Consider the following 16,945-nt stretch of genomic DNA (forward strand, 5'->3'; position numbering starts at 1 on the left):
GTGGGTATTTACTTGGCTTCCTGTTTTTTGGCTATTCTACATGTGTTTGCAAGGAACATCCTTATAAGCACAGTTCTATATACTGTATATACGTTCTTTGTTAGATGTGGGTATTTTTTTCAGTCTGTGGCTTACCTTTTATTTTCTTCATGGAGTCTTTGAAGAGCAGTTTATTTGTATATAGTTTGCTTTGATGTGTTTTCAGGTTTTTCAATTTCAGTTTGTGTTAATTTTGTAAGCTACGTTTTTTTTTAAAGGAATTTTTGCTTTTTATCTAAGTTGTCGAATTTGTTGGCATAAAATTGTTCCTAGTATTAACTTATACTTTTGATCCTGGTAGGATCTCTCTGTTCAGTCATGATATTGGTAATTTGTACTTTCTATTTCTTGATCAGTCTAGTTGAGGTTTATCATTTTTTTCCCAAAGAATCCAGTTTTGGTTTTCAAAATTTTCAAAATTATTTGTCTGGTTCTCTTTCATCAATAGGAATCTGTATTATTTCCTTCCTTCCTCTTTAGGTTTAATTTGCTCATCTTTTTCTAGCTTCTGAAGGTAGAAATCACCCTAAGAGGGGCAATAGAGGTGGGAACCGCTTCATGAGGTTACTCATAATTGGGGTTACTTCAGGGTACCTGCTTTGTTCCAACATCTGTGCTATCAACTCCCTGTATGAAATACCCTCTGCTGGAAATATATAGAATGGTTTTGGTTTTCCTGAGTGGATTCTGATGGCTATATATCAAAACTAGCATTTCTTAAAGTGCATTCCAAAAACAAGAGTCTTGTGAAATGCTCCTGGGCTCTCTGGTCCAGTGAGTTTGGAAAATGCTACATACTGGACTTCCCCTTGTGGGGCTTCTCAATGCACATTGCCATATTCACGGCTCTGATAGTTTACTCACTCTTTGATATATAGCAAATGTCCCCGCATCCATGGGAAAAAGCATGGCTCCCCAATCCACTGTGGTTGGGTTTGGCCGTGCAACTTGTTCCGGCCACGGAGAATGTGGGTAGAAGTAACAGGATGGCAGCTCCTGGTGTGGACCTCCAGAGATGATGTTTCTGCTCATTCCTCTGGGACCTCTGGCCTTCTTCCCTGAGAAGAGCGTGCTGCAGACCATCTCTCTAGCCTGCTTCAGGGGCAAGCAGAGCGAACCCCAGCTCAATGCCTACCTAGCCTTGGGTGGAGCTGCCCTATCAGATTGTACAGCAAGAAGTCAATGCTTACTGCTGTGTGCCATGTGATTTTGTGGTGGTTATGCAGCAAAAGCTGATTCATGCAAGGGTCCCAAGAAGCCCGGCAGTAAACATACTTAGTATTTTTATTTCCCCAAACTTATTCGATCATAGATCCTCATTTTATTCCATAGAAAGCAGTTTCTATGACATAAAGGAACCAGTTGCTGGTGATTATTGTCTAAAATAAAATCACCGGAATTTAACTGTGAAAAGAGGCATTCCTTACCAAAGGATTTGTCACCTCATCAATAGACTTGGTGCACTTCTTTTTTTTTTTTTTTCAAAGGTTCAAGTTCTTTTAATTTGTGGAAACACAGGTGATTTGTTCACTTCTTAAATTTCTGGAAAGTACACCAGAAAATCTTCCTAAGACTTATCATATTTGTAATTACACTTACTACTTTTCTCTTGAGGGCACCAACTTAATCTGATATGCTTAAAAAGGTATTTTTTAAGAGAAAATTGAGACATTAGTTTCAACACACTTTTTTTGCCTCTCTGACCACACACACACACACACACACACAGTTAGAGCTTTAATCCTGCATGGTTTAATTATTTTCCCAACAAAAGCTTGGAACTGCTAGATCATTCATTTCATGGAAAATTTACACCATATACCTAATTGACAATATTAGCCTTTGTCATCATCCCAACCAGCCAGGTTAGATTTAATTTCGGTTAAAAAAATAATTTTAAAAAAATTTATAGGCATGGTAATAGGCATTCCTGGGACGTATTTATTTCTGAGTTGTAACTCAAAGACGAGCAAATAAGGCACAGCCTTGCCATGAATTTGCCATGAATTTGGTGTTTGAATGAAGATGGATTCCCTCTTTTTTTTATTGAAGTACAGTTGATATATAATATTATATTGGTTTCAAGTATACAACACCGTGGTTCACCAGTTACCCACATTATTAAATCTCCACCCCAACTAATGCAGTTACTATTTGTCTACGTAAGATGTTACAGAACCATTGGCTATATTCTCCAGGCTGCACTTCCATCCGCATGACCAACTTATATCAGATGGAGATTTTGTGCCTCTTTATCCTCTCACCTCCCCACCCCCACCCCAAGATGCCTTCTCTTTCAATATTTCTTATCAACCCTCTCTTTGCTTTGTCCAAAGGGATTTCCCAAATCCTCAGGAAGACCATAGTCTGGGATTGAAGAGATGTGGGTATTAAATGAAAAATGTCCTCATTCCAACTGCCTCACTTTATGAGATATTGGAAGTGAGAACTTCCCGACACAGGCCAACCTTGCTTCGGCCAGCACGCTTCATCCCTGACAAAATAATGTGTAGGACATTAATAGACACAAAGCCCTACCTATAGGTTTTTTCAGCCCAGAGTAACATCCCACAATAGAATTAAGGATGGTTTAGACTAAGGCATGTATTCCTACTGCAAAGTGGGAGAAAAGGAAGGTGGGAAAGGAGGGCAGGCCTGACGTCATCGCTCACAGCCCCCATTTTCAGGGCAGATAGGTTTTAAGGAAGAGTACACTGAATCTGGGAACAAATTCCTTTAAACTCTCTGTGCCCAGAGCCCTTTGGAAATCTTCATGTACCCCCACAGGAATGCATAGATAGATAGAACTATTACACTATTAAAATACAATCACATCTTAAAATTTATCAAGATGAGGAGCTTTTCTCATAATCTCAACCAAAACATAATTTTACTTTAAAAAAAGAAAGGCATCTCTTAAGTTTTGTGTTTTTTAATATAATTTATTGTTAAATGAAGGAGTCACAGAGCAAAATGGAGTGGAAAAGATGTCACAGATAAATTTAAAAAATAGTTTTTGTCAAATACCATTGTGGATTTCCTAAGGTTAGAAACAGGAAAAGTGTCAAATGAAAAGGTAATCATTCTTTTTAAAAGATCTGGATTTGAAAAGAAAACAACTTTTCTCTGAAAATACAAATCATCCTTTTTACATGAAAGCCATAATTTAAGAGACTGAAAAGAAAAAAAGACTTATTAATAAGTAAACTCTGTCTCTCAGATATGCTTAGGAATGCTTGGTTTTAATGAGTTTTAAAAATCATTGCTTGCACCTTGCAAACCAACGCGAATCTGCCATTGATTGACGCCATTTGATCCACCAGAAGTGCCCCATTGTCTTCACATGCTTCCTTTTCTGCAACTTTCAGCAAAGCAGGTTTGAAGAAAAAGGATGGATTAGAAAGAACTACAGTGAATAACTTAACAAAAATAAAACCTGCTGTCCCATTCGCATTTCACATTTGCAATTGCTCCCTTCTACTTACTTTACTGGTATATTTCAGATTCTCGCCACACCTAGAGTGATTTGCCTGAACTTAACCCAATCCTCCTAAAATGAAAAATCTCATATGGACATCTCAAAAGTGTTCAAAGGCCATGTTCTCCCACACTTGCCTCTCCTGCCATGCTGTCCACAATACTGTTCTGAGCTCATACAAGTGTCCCCACCAGGCCAGAGCAAAGCCTTGGGTATTCTCTTAATGTAATTAAAAAATTACATTTACCATCTTAAATGATAAGATTATGAAATTAGAGAGGAAAAACAATCCATTGTTTAATCAATGAATGCTGTGTAATTGGCTCTTCTAAAGGTAGGAAGCATTTGTTGCTCTGAGTGACTAAGGAGGCGGTGGGGTCCCAGAGAGCCCCCTTGAGAGGTCCTTGCTGAGAGTCACTGTGGCAAACAGGACCACGGAGCCGACTACTGGCTCCACCAGGATCCACTGAGGGGCTGCGGCCAGTCAGGAGCACGGAAGACTAAACATTTTTAAATCGGACACCAGACAATTTGGCTCAGGAGGCAGCCAATGACTTTAGATGAGAGTGATTATCATCACACCTGCTCTCCTCGGAATAAAAGTCCCTGCTGTGGCTCCAGGGTACCCAGAGAGCTATCAATTCTGCATTCAGAACAGATGGAAGCCATGAACAGAAACAGATACAGCAGGAGTCTGAGCTTACAATAGTCTTGACATATTTGGGCACTTGACATAATTTGGATGCATTCAAAGGAAATATCCACAGTTTGTTCTTTCCAGTATTGGAAGAGAAAAAGCCATCTGCCACTTTCTTCTCTCAAAAAACACAGAGACTGGCAGAAGGAAGAAGTTAGGGCTGGGGTGAGGCAGGGTGGGCAGGGGGCTGAAGCCAGAGGCAGCTGGCCCACCACACCCTCCTAGCCCAGCTGCTGTCCCTGCTTCTAAGGCCAATTCAGCTGAATTCACAAAGTTTCTTCAATTCACACGCAAAGCCACAAGTGTCACTTCCAGTAAAGGAACACTTAAAGGAAATGTGTACCATCACAACAGCATCCAGGTTCTGGGGTTTGACTTGTGACATCATTCCCTATTCTGAATTTGCCTTTGCTTCCCTGGGGGGGGAGGGTCACATTTCTTTGCTTTTTGCCATAGACCTACGCAGAAATCCTCTGCAGTATCGACACAATCGAAGGCCTAAGAGCAGCTGACCCTGGGGCCCTGGGGAGGGCACCCATCCTGACGAGCCCCAGCATCGAGAACAGCTACATCCACCTCCTCCCAGAGGGCGTCAGGTCCTCGGTGCGGCCGTAGGTTCCCATCATGACTAAAACCACCCCCCCACCAGGAAGTCCCCAAAAGTGTTTTTCCTAAGCATTCCTTTAAAATGCCATTCCTCTCAAAAAGGCCCTCTGCCATGTTTTTGCCTTAAGAAAAAATAGGAAAGTATTTGGAAACCCCAAAATGCATATCAGGATAGTTACACAAGCCTGTGGAGACATTCCCAGATGCCAAGGTTCAAGGCACTTTGCCAGATCCCGAGCTTGGAACCAATGGGTGGAAGGAACGGAACGCAGGCCATTACTTCCGAGAGTGATGGCTCAGGGGGAGCTGACCCTCCTGAAGAGGTGAGAACAGGGCCAACCTTTCCTGTCTGTCTTTTTTTTTTAAAAAGGCATCTTATATTGCAGTTCGGGGTTTTTCAATATCATGAAAAAGATTTAGAGAATTCCAAGACTTTTGGTTAAAGGAAATACAAATGGAAATGGGAATTAAAAAATGGATGGAACTCGACTCTCCACAGATTGAACCCATATGGGTGTCACAGCTTACTGAATTAGCACCACTTTCACAGCAGCAAAGACACCCGGGGCTGAAATTTCTTAAAACTAATTTTTCCATCCCAGAGACTTGTTCCACGCTCTTCCTCAAACTGACTGATGGGACACCTCTCCCCTTTCTCCCTATTTCAAATTGTGGCCATTTTCTTTTTGCTCTAGTTGACTTTTTAGTTTCTCATTAAATTAAGACTTGGGGGAAACTGTGAGGCAGTAAACTAGAAATATACTCCTTTGAAAAACAATTTGAACATTTTTCAAAAACCCAATTCTCTCTATATTGTAAGATGCTATGGTTTTTTGTTTTTTGTTTCTTTCCCAGGCTGGGCTTGGAGGTATGTCTGGGTCAGACCTTTCTGGGGCATGAATGACACTCGAGGGCAGTGTGGCCCGACTTGACCGGGGCAGCGAGGGCCGGTCCATCCCCACCCACCCAGCCTGCTCGAGTCAGCAGGCCTCCGGGAGGTAGTCGCCACCCAGACACTCCGTGGCTTCGAGTTCCACGCTGGACAGGAACCTCCTCAGCATCTTGCGGCAGTTGTAATCCAGGGTGGTGGTGTAGACCGTCTTGGGATACTTGGGGTAGACGATGGTGGTGCTGAGGAAGCGGGTGGGCTTGTGGCGGGGTTCGAAGCGCACCTCGGCCTTGTAGTTGCGCCACGTGCAGTTGGGGATACAGGTGACCGTCTGGCTGCAGGAGGCCACCGCTAGGCCCAGGGGCAGGTGGACGTCATTGATGAAGTGCCTCTCAGAGCCGTACCTGACCGAGGAAGTGTACCTAGGAGGAAGACATAAGGCAGCATGAAGCTGCTCCCTGAGCTGGGGGCACAGGGGTCCTTTCTGACCTTGAGCCTTTCCTGGGGTGCAAACCCTAATGTGTGGCTACTGGAGTCAGAAGCAGCATAGATCTGAGGAAGCAATTCATGTGTGGTTCTTCTCTAAACGCTTTACTTCCAGGGTCTGATTTAACTGTCCCAACATCCTGGGAGAGAAAGTGGAGGTGCAGAGGTTAATGTCACAATGGGAGTGAGAAGTGGGGCTGGTATTTAAGCGCAAATGTGCAAGAATTCATAGTTTACCGCGTACTCCCTGCTCCTTCTGGCAGGCAGCAGCCCCTGGACTCTGCCCATCTACTCAGCTCTGTCAAGTTACTTAACTTCTCCAAGCCTGCTTCCTCTTTCTGTGAGAGGTGCCCAGTAACAACTGGCAGAGTGTCAACACATAGCAAGTGCTGTCAGTGGTGAACTGCAGGTAACAGGGTGGACGCCACGGCTCACCTAGGGGCGAATGGTTTCTCTGTCCCCTGTGTGATCAATCAGCTTTTTAATGAGAGGACAAAGGAGCCCAGAAATCCCAAATGGATCTCTGGTCCTGAAAGCTCGATGATACCAAGTACCAGCACAGCGTCCACCCTGGCCTTAGGTTTGCACACCCCTCTGACCCAGGGACTCCCAGATCTGACCACGTCAATCACAGCCAGTTACAATCCTCACTTCCATAAAATAAATTAATACCCACAATCTTCAGCAGCCACTTTATTATTATTTTTTTAGTCCTTTTTTGGTAATTTGGGAGTTAATTTTTTTAAATGGAAGCATTCATTTTACTGTGTAATTATTGCAACTTCATAGATACTAAAATATGTACGAGCATCACACAGAGACACAGCCAACAGCACTGCCCCTACCGGCCCTAACCCACTGGCCAGGGAATAAGACTGCATTCTTTTCAGTGAGTTGGATGGAACCATCTGTTCTTGGGCAAGTAGGTTAAAAGGCTGGTGGAAGCTAATGTCATGAAGTCATGTTCTCATTTTGTTCAAAATACAAGCTCCACGGGAATAAAGGACTGAACTGCTCACCTCCAAACTGGTGAGTTGCTTTTGTTCCACGTCAAAGGGTCCTTTGTGTTAAGGCAGCTGAAACTCCATCAATAAAACCACCAGCTATCCAAAGTAGAGTTTCTTTCTCTAAAAAGATACATCTTACACAGAGCTTCTCAACGAACCTCTGCCCCCAGGTAATCCTGGATGAGATAAATTCCCAAAGGAAGAATGGTACTGGCCCTTAGTGAAATGGAGATCGGAGACAAGGTTACATACAGTGTTTTGAAGCCAGGGAGGGGAAGTGGGGGAAGCAGCTTCTGGGAAGTGGAGTTACTTTGTGACATAATTTTAAATACCTGACGGCCATGACAGATGAAGTGCAAAAAACAAGTTGCAGGACTCTGTGTATAACATAATCTTGTTTGTATATTTTTAAAAAGCATGTTTATATATTTAATTGGTTAGAATGCAGGAAAAAAAATCCAAGGGAGTGCCCATAAAACTACAATAGTTTTTGGCACATTTTTGCAATTAACTAATTAAAAAATAATAACAAGCATTATTTTCTGGAATAGAAAATGAAAATTAAAAAAATAAAATCAGGGCCTCTGTACTTACCTTATTTCCATTGGTGGTAAGGGGTCAAACTCCACTCCTTCGCCAAAGGACAGGGGGCATAACCTTGGTGAGCAGGTGGAGGCCAGGAGGTTGGGGAGACATGCTGGATTCTGTGAGGATGGAGGAGGCAGTTGGACCACAGGCTGTTTGGATGCATCCCCACCAAAGGGCCTGGCTCTGAACCCCCAGCTGCTGAGCCCAGCTGCAACTTGTGGCCCCCCTCGTGGGAATCATGCCAGAGAAGGGCTGACCCCCCGCATGGGAAGAACACTGGGTAGGCAGCAGAGAGGTCTGGGTTCAAATCCCGGGTCTATCACAAATGTGCTGTGTACCCTGAGTCACACCACACTCCCTCTGACACTCTCTGCAACCAAGCGGGTGCCCCTTTCCATCACCAAGGTTTTGCAAAAGGCTGAAAAGAGGAAACAAACCCAAGCTAAGTGCTATGACCATGGCCAGGGCCACGGCTGCTGCGCCATCCCCAGTGAGGCGGTGCAGAAACTTGACGAGCTGGGGGTTCACTAACCAGGGCCCTCAATTATGTGCCCCCAACTCTGTCACTGTCTCGGCAACACTTCAGAAAAGGCCAAAACAACAAAACTCCACCAGGAATTTTTTTACACTGAAGATTCAATCCAACTTCCCCCACCTTCTCTGCCTCTGGGGCTGCCAGATCAACACCCACCGAGTGGGAGGAATCTGCAAACTCACCGGTCAGATGAACACCAAAAAGTTCTCTATGCCCCCTTCCACTATCCAGAACATTTAGCGTTCTAGAGGTTAACTGGCTTCTAGCCCGGCCAAAGCTTCAGCCCTTCTGATTCATCAGGCAACCTGAGTGAGGCTGCTCCCTCCTACACGCAGGTGCTAGTTTTTATCCCATCTGACAAGAATCGGGGCTTCTGGGTTAAGTGTGCAACAGAGAGCAGCCCTTGAGGGGCTTGAGTTTACTGGTGATGTGTCACTTTCTTTGCCTAATTTGAGAGAAGGATCCACACTTAGCCCAGGGTGGGGAGGTGGTTGCCCCACGCTCATGTCTTCTAGGACAGAAGGAAGCAGACATTTCTAGAAGGTTGGCTTTGAAACTCTTATGTTATCAGAACAAGGTGTCAAGTAGGGGTGTAGCGTGAAAATACAAAAGCCAAAGGGGCTCAGGGTAGGTCAGGGGGAGGCAGAGTCCCGAGGGTTCCCCTCCTGAGGGTGGATGAGAGTTTAAGGAGCCTCTGCTGGGGGAGGAGCTGTGGTGGGAGGAGCTGTGGAGTTGTGGTGGAGAGCCAAGGTCAGCAGACGGGGAAGGGTGGGGGGTGGGCTTGGCTGCAACAGACCTTGGGGAGCAGCCTAAGTAGGGGCAGGGGACCAACCCTGCTTGGCCCCAGCTCCCTGGCTGCCAGACACTCCCCAACCTAGGGGGCACCTCCCAGGAACTCCCAGGGGCTGTGGGAGGATAGCCACCAAGAGGAAGTAGGCGACTCTCTTTGACACTCACACATAGTCTTCTAGGCACCCACAGGGACACTTAGTTCTCCTGCCTCTGCCTTCTCTGCTCCTTCCTCTCTGCCCACTCAACAGACACTCCCTGAGCACATACCTTTCTCCAGGTGCAGGCTGGGGGGGTGGGGGCAGGCAGCAGGAGTGTAACAGACACTTGAACAAGGTGCCACCAGGGCATGGAGATGAAGCCAGACTCTAGCATGGCTCTGGGAAGCATCAAGGAAGACTTCCCAGGGGAGGTGGCAAATTGGGCATTGAAGGGCCAGCAGGGCTCTGACAGCGGGAAAAGCCAACTGGATGTTGGCAGGGGTTGGGGGGCTGGGCTCAGAGGGAGAAGGCATATGTGGTGGGGCAGCAGCATCAGAGGCACCAGTGTGCATGGATCTTTGGTCAGGGGATGTGTTAGATGAGGCTAGAAAGGGCCGGATGAATTAGTTCAACCATTGTGGAAAGCAGTATGGAGGTTCCTCAAAAAACTCAAAATAGAAATACCATTTGACCCAGGAATTCCACTCCTAGGAATTTACCCTAAGAATGCAGCAGACCAGTTTGAAAAAGACAGATGCACCCCTATGTTTATTGCAGCACTATTCACAATAGCTAAGAAATGGAAGCAACCTAAGTGTCCATCAGTAGATGAATGGATAAAGAAGATGTGGTACATATACACAATGGGATATTATTCAGCCATAAGAAGAACACAAATCCTACTATTTGCAACAACATGGATGGAGCTAGAGGGTATTGTGCTCAGTGAAATAAGCCAGGCCGAGAAAGACAAGTATCAAATGATTTCACTCATCTGTGGAGTGTAAGAACAAAGAAAAAACTGAAGGAACAAAACAGCAGCAGAATCACAGAACCCAAGAATGGACTAACAGTTACCAAAGGGAAAGGGACTGGGGAGGATGGGTGGGAAGGGAGGGATAAGGGGGGGGAAGAAAGGGGGCATTATGATTAGCATGTATAATGGAGGGGGCACACAGGGAGGGCTGTGCAACACAGAGAAAACAAGTAGTGATTCTACATCTTACTACACTGATGGACAGTGACTGTAATGGGATGTGTGGGAGGAACTTCGTGATGGGGGGAATCTAGTAAACATAATGTTCCTCATGTAACTGTAGATTAATGATACCAAAAAAAAAAGGGCCAGATGGCGAGGGTTCTGAGGGCCAAGTTGAAGCAAGGGCTGCTGCCCCAGGTAAAGGAGAGAAGGTCCTGCCGTCCAGAGATGGGTTGGGGGTCAAGAACCCCAGGTACCAACAAAGTGCCTGCACATGCCCTTGAGAGCAGCAGCTGCCACGGCCCACTCTACCCCAGGGGAGGGGCTGTAAACACCCACCCCCAGGGCCAGGGGGTCCGCTGGGAGCCCCACTCGGAGCTTTGACTTTAGGCAGGATGTGGCCTCCCCTGAGCTCTGGGTAAAGGCAACGAACACCACCACCTGAGCCATTCCTAAGGCAAAAGAGACTTGGTGCATTTTCTTTAAATACAATTTTTAAAATTAAATAACCCACCTAAAGGCCTCCCACCCATCACGTGCCGGACACGGGTTAGGTGACACGACAAGCAGAGCCACCAGGAGCCCGGAGGTTCATGAGGTAGCGCTTCTCAAAAGTCCCCCTCTAAGGCCACTAACGTGGTCCCCAAGGGCTGGTCCCGTTTGCTCTCGGGAAATTGGGAGCTGCTGCACATGCCTCTCCCTAAGACCACCAGGAATGGGCAGGCCTCTGGGAGCGGGGGTGCAGGCCCACAGTACGGGGAAGGCTGGGGTTCCCTCCCGGTGTCCCGGGTCCCCCTCCAGCCGGCCCCGGACAAGAATGTGGCCCAGCAGCAGCCCAGCAGCCTTAGGGGGCCGCCCCCCTGAAGGGAGGAGGCGGCGGCTCGCCTCCCCGGGGCTCCCGCGCCTCCCAGGCGATGACAATTTTCCAGCCACCGGCTCCAGCTGGCCGGGCTCTGCAGCGCTCCCGCCCCGGGCTCCCGGCGACGGCCACGCCGTCCCGACGGGCGGGTGGGGGCGCCGACAGCGTGCCCTGAGCGGGCCGCTCCTCCGTCTGGTGGTCCCCAGGGCGGGAGGTCCGGGAAGAAGGACGGGAGCGGGGCCACTCACCGGGGCCGCGGGGGTCGCCGCCGCGTCGGGCTCCAACGCCCCGGAGGCCGGCGTGCGCTCCACGCCGCCGCCGCCCCCGGCCGCTGCGGGCCCCCAGTGGCTGGGGCTGGGGCTGGGGGGCAGTCCCGAGTCCGGACTGTCCAGGACGCCGTCGCCCTTCTTCTTCGTGTCCTCAAGCTCGGGCACATCCTGCAGGCTCAGCCGGCCCACCATGGCTGTGCGCGCGGCGGGGCCGGGGCTGGGGCCGCGGGCGAACCGGGGGCGCGAGGGGCGCAGACGCGGGCCGGGGCCGCTGCCCGCCCGGCCGCCCTCGCTGCCGGCCGCCCGCGCGCCGTCCGGGTCTCGCCGGCGGCCCGCTCCGGCCCCGCCCTCGCCCCGCCCTCGCCCCGGCCCCGCCCGCCCGGCCCGATCCGCGCGGGCCCAGCGGCGAGGCCGGGCGCCAGGGGGCGCCGCGCTCCCGCCGTGCACCGCCGCGCCGCGCTCTTCCCGGCCGCCCAGTCAGCCCCGAGAGGTCGATCCGGGCGCACTGGGGCCCCAGGCGCGGAAGGCGCCCCTACGCCGTGCGGCTCCCGCCCGGCTACAGGTGGACCCGCGGCTCCGCTCCCACCGGGCCCGGGGTGGCGCCTTGTCCCCTCGTCCTGTCCCGGCAGGGCCGGCAGGCTCTAGTTTCTCGAGCCCTTGGCGGTCGGGGGCAACCAGAGTAGATCCCCGGCCTACAGAGGCCTGGGGAGCTGGCCGAACCCAGAGAGCAAACAACTGGAAATTATTAATAGTTAATGTACTTCGTATGGCTCCAGCCGCCTCTTGGCTCCGCAGGGCGGCCTCTCAGTCTGTCTCTGGCTCTCGTTTCTGCCCTGGAGGAAGAGGACCTAGTATGCTTATCCTCAGGGGACTCCCGGGCAGGGGACACAGCACTCCCCGGTCTGGGCACTCAGCTCAACAGGTTGTGGCCACACCAGGCAGGGAAGTTCAGTGGGCACAGACTGGACCTCGAACTAGATGGGCAAGCTCAGCAGGCTGCCCAGGGGCTGTCTGAGGGCCAGGGGCTCCCTGCTGGGGACCACAGCTTCTTACAGGAGTTCCCTTTTGAAAACCAGACTCGGGGTTCTCCTCTCCTCTTGGGTTTGACAGAGAGGCCCTAGCTCAGTGGGAATCCTTCAGCAGTTGCCAGCTGTAGAGTTGGGCATTTCTCAAATCTAGTAGTTTTTCTCACAGGAGACCTCCATGATTATCAGTGAGTATAGCAAGTCCCCACCCCACCAGACCCCCAGGCACCCTATCCTGGGGGTTTCTGATGGGTGTTCAGCTAAGGGCCTCAAGCTGGAGCTGTGCCTGACCCAGCCAACCCTGAAGAGAAGTTGTGTCCTGGGCTAGGGGACTTCCCTGGCTAGATGAGAGATGGGCTCTGTGCATGACCCACAAAGGCAGCGCAGTCTATGTCGTGACAACATCAAAGGGTACTTGTCCTTGCCCTGCTTGGGACCTGCTAAAGTCAGCATTTAGAGCAGGTTGATGTTAGAGATCCGCTGGCAAAGTTCAGCCCTCCTGCCCTCCTCATTCGTCATTTTCAGGTAACAGAGAAGGGATTTGACTTGCCCCCGGTCACACAGCTGGTACAAGACAAGCTTGCCTTGGATCATCCCCTCCATGGAGAATAGAAACTTTGGTACATGCCTGTGTGCTGGGGGGTCATGCATTGGTTTAGGGCCTGTGGGGATGGATTACAAAATCAGCAGTGCACAGCCTTGGGTCAGTGGTCAGTACAAGGGCATACTGTGAGTAGTGGCTTTTAGACGCTGGACCGACCCCGCAGCTGTACCTCCCTACCCCTGTGACTCCACCATTTGCATGTCCCAGGCTGTCCTCCACATGGGGGATCCCAGGACAGGTCAACGGGCTTCTTGGGTTTGTGGAAAGGGTGGTTGGTCTGTTGGCAGTGGTACCTTGGAGGGAATTTGCCTACCAGCTTTCCCAGGTAGATCCTGAGAACTCTTCCCTAAGCCTGGTCAGGTTGGGAAAGGTGTCCTGGAAGATGGCAGTTGCTCCAGGAGGTGGTAGCCTTCAAGGTCGTCAGCCTGGAGGAGGTGGAGGAGGAGCATGAGGAAGCTCGGTGAGCTAGGCCGGGGCAGCAGCTCGGTGTCAGCATGGGGAGTGTTGTGGAGAGCTAGGGGTGGGGCCGCCCCTGGGCCTGCAAAGACCCAGAGTCTGGGGGGAGCCTGGCACTGCCGCCTTCTGAGGGAAATCCAGAAGGGCTTATATTACCCACATTCTGACAGGAGATCCACAGAGACATTAATGCTGCCAAAGTGAGTGAGGAGGTGGGAAGCTGCCAGCTTTGGGGGGTTCCAGGCAGATCAGAGGGAGTGCCCCCTTCCTCTCTGGCACCAGGCTCATCAAGCAGCTGGCCTGGCATTTCACATGGGCATCTGGGCTGCCAAATTGGACTCAGGAAGCATCCACTTGCTGACCACCACCCTATGAAAGTTCTATCTGGTCCCCAAGAACAAGGTCTCCCCAACTCCTGAGGGACATCCTGGCAAACCTTTTAGAACTCAGGTAGGGCTTCCTGAATCCAGAGGACATCCTCAGGCCTCAGGACAATTGCCAAGGAGCTCCTGGAGCGTAAGCTGATCACCCACCGTGGCCTTCCTTACAGAGGAGTCCAGCACTGATACATGTCCGATAAACTAGAGGGGCTTGAAGAGCAGCCCAGCCCCGGGACCCACCGTTGATAGGAAAGCAGTGGTTGAGACCATAGTGCACACAGATTCCTCTCAGCCACTCAGGAGCCCCCTCCTTTCCCAGCAAGCTGCACCAAGTCTGACCCTCCATGGCTCCCAGAATTCTGTTGAGTCAATAAAAAAAAGAGGAGGGACCCGAAGTTTGTCCTCTCTTGTCCAGACTGTTTGTAAAGAGCTCAAAGATAAGTCCACACTAATTGGAAGCTGGTGGGGACCAAGGAGAAGGTGGGGTGCACCTTTGGCCCAGCCCAGACATCCTGCATCTTGCCACTCTTGGCCATGGCTTTCCTGGTGGAGATGAGCAGAGGTGTTCTTACAACAGGAACCATTCAACTGCCCAGGAGTCCTTCTGGGGGGAGAGCAGGGGCCTTTCTTCGTAACTGGATGGGAACCATGCAGCTCAGCCCCTGGAAGTCAGCTGTATTTCCTCAGCCCTGAGCACTGTGTTCACACTGCAGATCCTCCGTAACCCTTTGGAAGAGCCCACGACCCGGGCTCAGCACTTGCCTACAGCTTACTCCAGGTTGTTTTCTAAAGGATGCTTCTTAAAAACACTTAACACCAAGCCGTGGGAAAGACAGCAGATCCCACCTTTACCCACTCCTGGTCTGGCTCTGAAGATGCACCCTCTTTTGAGGAGCAGCTGGGGTGCACCTAGAAGTCAGGTGAATTACACAAAACGAGACCACAGAGGCTGCGTAAAGTGTGGCCTCTTCTCAGGCTGTCCCTTCAGAGTGGGCCATCACCCCCCTGCCCGAATCACAGAGGCTGGTATCCTCACAGGACTTGGCTTCTGGCCTGAGGCCTTTCTCAGCAGGGTCTGAGGAACAAAAGCTGCCTAATAATGAATGCCAATCCTGCATTTTCCCTTGTTCTGCACTAAATTAAGCTGATGCCTGAACTGAGTTGAGTCAGACTAGAACAGGGCAGGACCCCCACAACGGCTGCTGCTTATTGTTTTGGAACAGCTTGTCTTCAGTAAATGCAGCCAGACGGTGGATTAAAGCCCTGCCGGCTCCGGCATGCTGGCTCATGCCCTGCGCCCATGGCACCACCCGCCGCCGGGCCCCAGTGTTCTGGAGTTGGCCATACAGTGGGTTTATCTTAGTGTTGAATCAGAATCCCGCTCCTTCATATGCACTATGTCAACCAAAATGCTTTAAAAGGAAATAGAACTTTATTTTGTTTCCTTAAATATTTTAAGATTAAAGTTAGAGTTTTCAAAGAACATTGAAAGGGATCTGCCACATTCAATAAAGAAAGGAATTGCATCAAAAAGCTGTACTTGGACGCAGCACAGCCACAGGCATGTGCACACAGGCGCTGGGGAGGTCGGCTTACAGCCCTGAGCCCCTGGCATTCCTGAGGATGGCATGAGCCAGGTAGCGCTGAGGGGCACCAAAGGTGTGGCTTGGCGATCTCAGAGCAAAGGGAGCCTGAGGGAGCAGGCTGGCTCCTTTTCTGACCTTTCAACTGGGAGACCGGCAGGTCAGGTGGAGAGCCCGGATCTGGCCAAGTCCAGGTGCTGACACTAGCCCAGATACCAAATGAAGCTTGGGGTGGAGTAGGCCAGTGTCCCCTGTGTGGGGAACCCCACGACCCCAGTCAATTAGAGGCTCCACCCTCAAGGCCTCTATTTGTAAGCTGAGAGCTATTCTCCCAAACGCTCCCTGGTTACACAGAAAAGGGCCGTGGCCTCTGCAAAATAAAACCCAGATGGGATTTTGCAAAGAGCTGGGGCACATGGCCTCCTTGGAACTGCATCAATACACTTGTGCTCCTGGCTCTGTTCTGTGTATTCACACTGGACAAGGACTTGCAGCCCAGAAAAATAGCCCGTAGTTGAGCAACTGAAGTTAAGACCCTTGGCTCCTTGGCTGAAAGGCCTGATAGAAGGGCGTGTCGTCATTGTCCCTGGGGAACACGTGGCTGGCCTGCATGGCCGCACTCCAAAGGCAGCTTCAAAGCTCCCTGGTGTTTCAGGACCCCCCGGGCGCTCCAGTCTGTAGGGGCCGCAGGGGAGTGGGTGGAGAGCAGGCGCCTGCAGGGTGGCGCCTCGGCTCTGCAAGAACGGTCTGAGTTGCTGTGTCTTCCCAGGAGCCGTGGCCCTGACAGCGCCCCTCTCCTGCCCCCATTCAAAGCAGAAGACACAGAGGCCGGAGGTGGCTGTGGTTTGCAGCTATGTACTGTTGAGAACTCCTGATACTTGCTGAAGATATTGATATGCCTTTGAAGACATGTTTTTCAGTTTTGAGTCTTTGCTGAATACTAACCTGCGGTGAGGGAAGAACTTGGGGTGAGTGGAGAGGTACCAAAGAAAAACTGTGTTCCTCGCATTTTCCAGGTCATATTGCTGGATGCTACCTGGAATTCTATTGCCTCTTTGCCCTGTGCTCTTTTAAGATGACTGTGACCACTGACAAGTATTTTTGGAAGTCTGTGAAGGTGCCTCTCACATGCTCATAAATAAATCTGGTCATACACATGGGATGCTTGCTGTTGTTTCCTCTTCCTGTCCCCACCACCCCAGCCGCTGGTTCTATGAGGCTGTGGGACCATGTCCCATGGTGGCCCTCCGACTGACTGCCTTGCTGAGAGCACCATTGGCTCCCCCAGGCCCCTAGGAGAGGCTGCAGCCCTGCTGCTGTGGGTACCGTCCCTCCACCCCTTGCCAGGCGCTACACAGAACCCTTGGCACTGCTGCCGATGCCAGGGGTGGGGGCTGGGCCCGCAGCCCAGGGGCGCCAGAGCTGTGTCGTGTCTGCAGCTGAGTGCCTCTCACCCCTTCTGGTTATGTTTATAGG

General features: G+C 50.4%; 1 protein-coding gene and 1 long non-coding RNA gene across 2 annotated transcripts; one reads left to right on the forward strand and one right to left on the reverse strand.

Annotated features, from left to right (window-relative positions):
- Positions 1 to 2,960: 2,960 nt before the first annotated feature.
- RFLNB (refilin B) lies at positions 2,961 to 11,757 on the reverse strand. Its single transcript, XM_036906227.2, has 3 exons — positions 11,401 to 11,757; positions 7,797 to 7,906; positions 2,961 to 6,131 (listed from the first exon to the last, which is right to left on the reverse strand). Exons 1-3 carry the CDS (start codon positions 11,611 to 11,613, stop codon positions 5,801 to 5,803), a joined length of 654 nt encoding a protein of 217 aa, XP_036762122.2. The 5' UTR covers positions 11,614 to 11,757; the 3' UTR covers positions 2,961 to 5,800.
- A 115-nt stretch (positions 11,758 to 11,872) lies between these two features.
- On the forward strand, positions 11,873 to 16,675 carry LOC118922927 (uncharacterized). Its single transcript, XR_008997209.1, has 3 exons — positions 11,873 to 11,983; positions 12,972 to 14,806; positions 16,239 to 16,675. It is a non-coding gene; the product is annotated as an uncharacterized LOC118922927 (long non-coding RNA).
- Positions 16,676 to 16,945: the final 270 nt, after the last annotated feature.

Source organism: Manis pentadactyla, chromosome 4 (assembly GCF_030020395.1).
Source record: "Manis pentadactyla isolate mManPen7 chromosome 4, mManPen7.hap1, whole genome shotgun sequence".
Taxonomy (NCBI): Eukaryota; Metazoa; Chordata; class Mammalia; order Pholidota; family Manidae; genus Manis; species Manis pentadactyla.

Coding starts and splice junctions, on each gene's coding strand:
- RFLNB (XM_036906227.2), bottom strand. CDS start 11,613: ATGGTGGGCCGGCTGAGCCTGCAGGATGTGCCCGAGCTTGAGGACACG. Junction 7,907..11,400: donor CGGCGACCCCCGCGGCCCCG/GTGAGTGGCCCC, acceptor CCATCCTCACAG/AATCCAGCATGTCTCCCCAA. Junction 6,132..7,796: donor TTACCACCAATGGAAATAAG/GTAAGTACAGAG, acceptor TCTTCCTCCTAG/GTACACTTCCTCGGTCAGGT.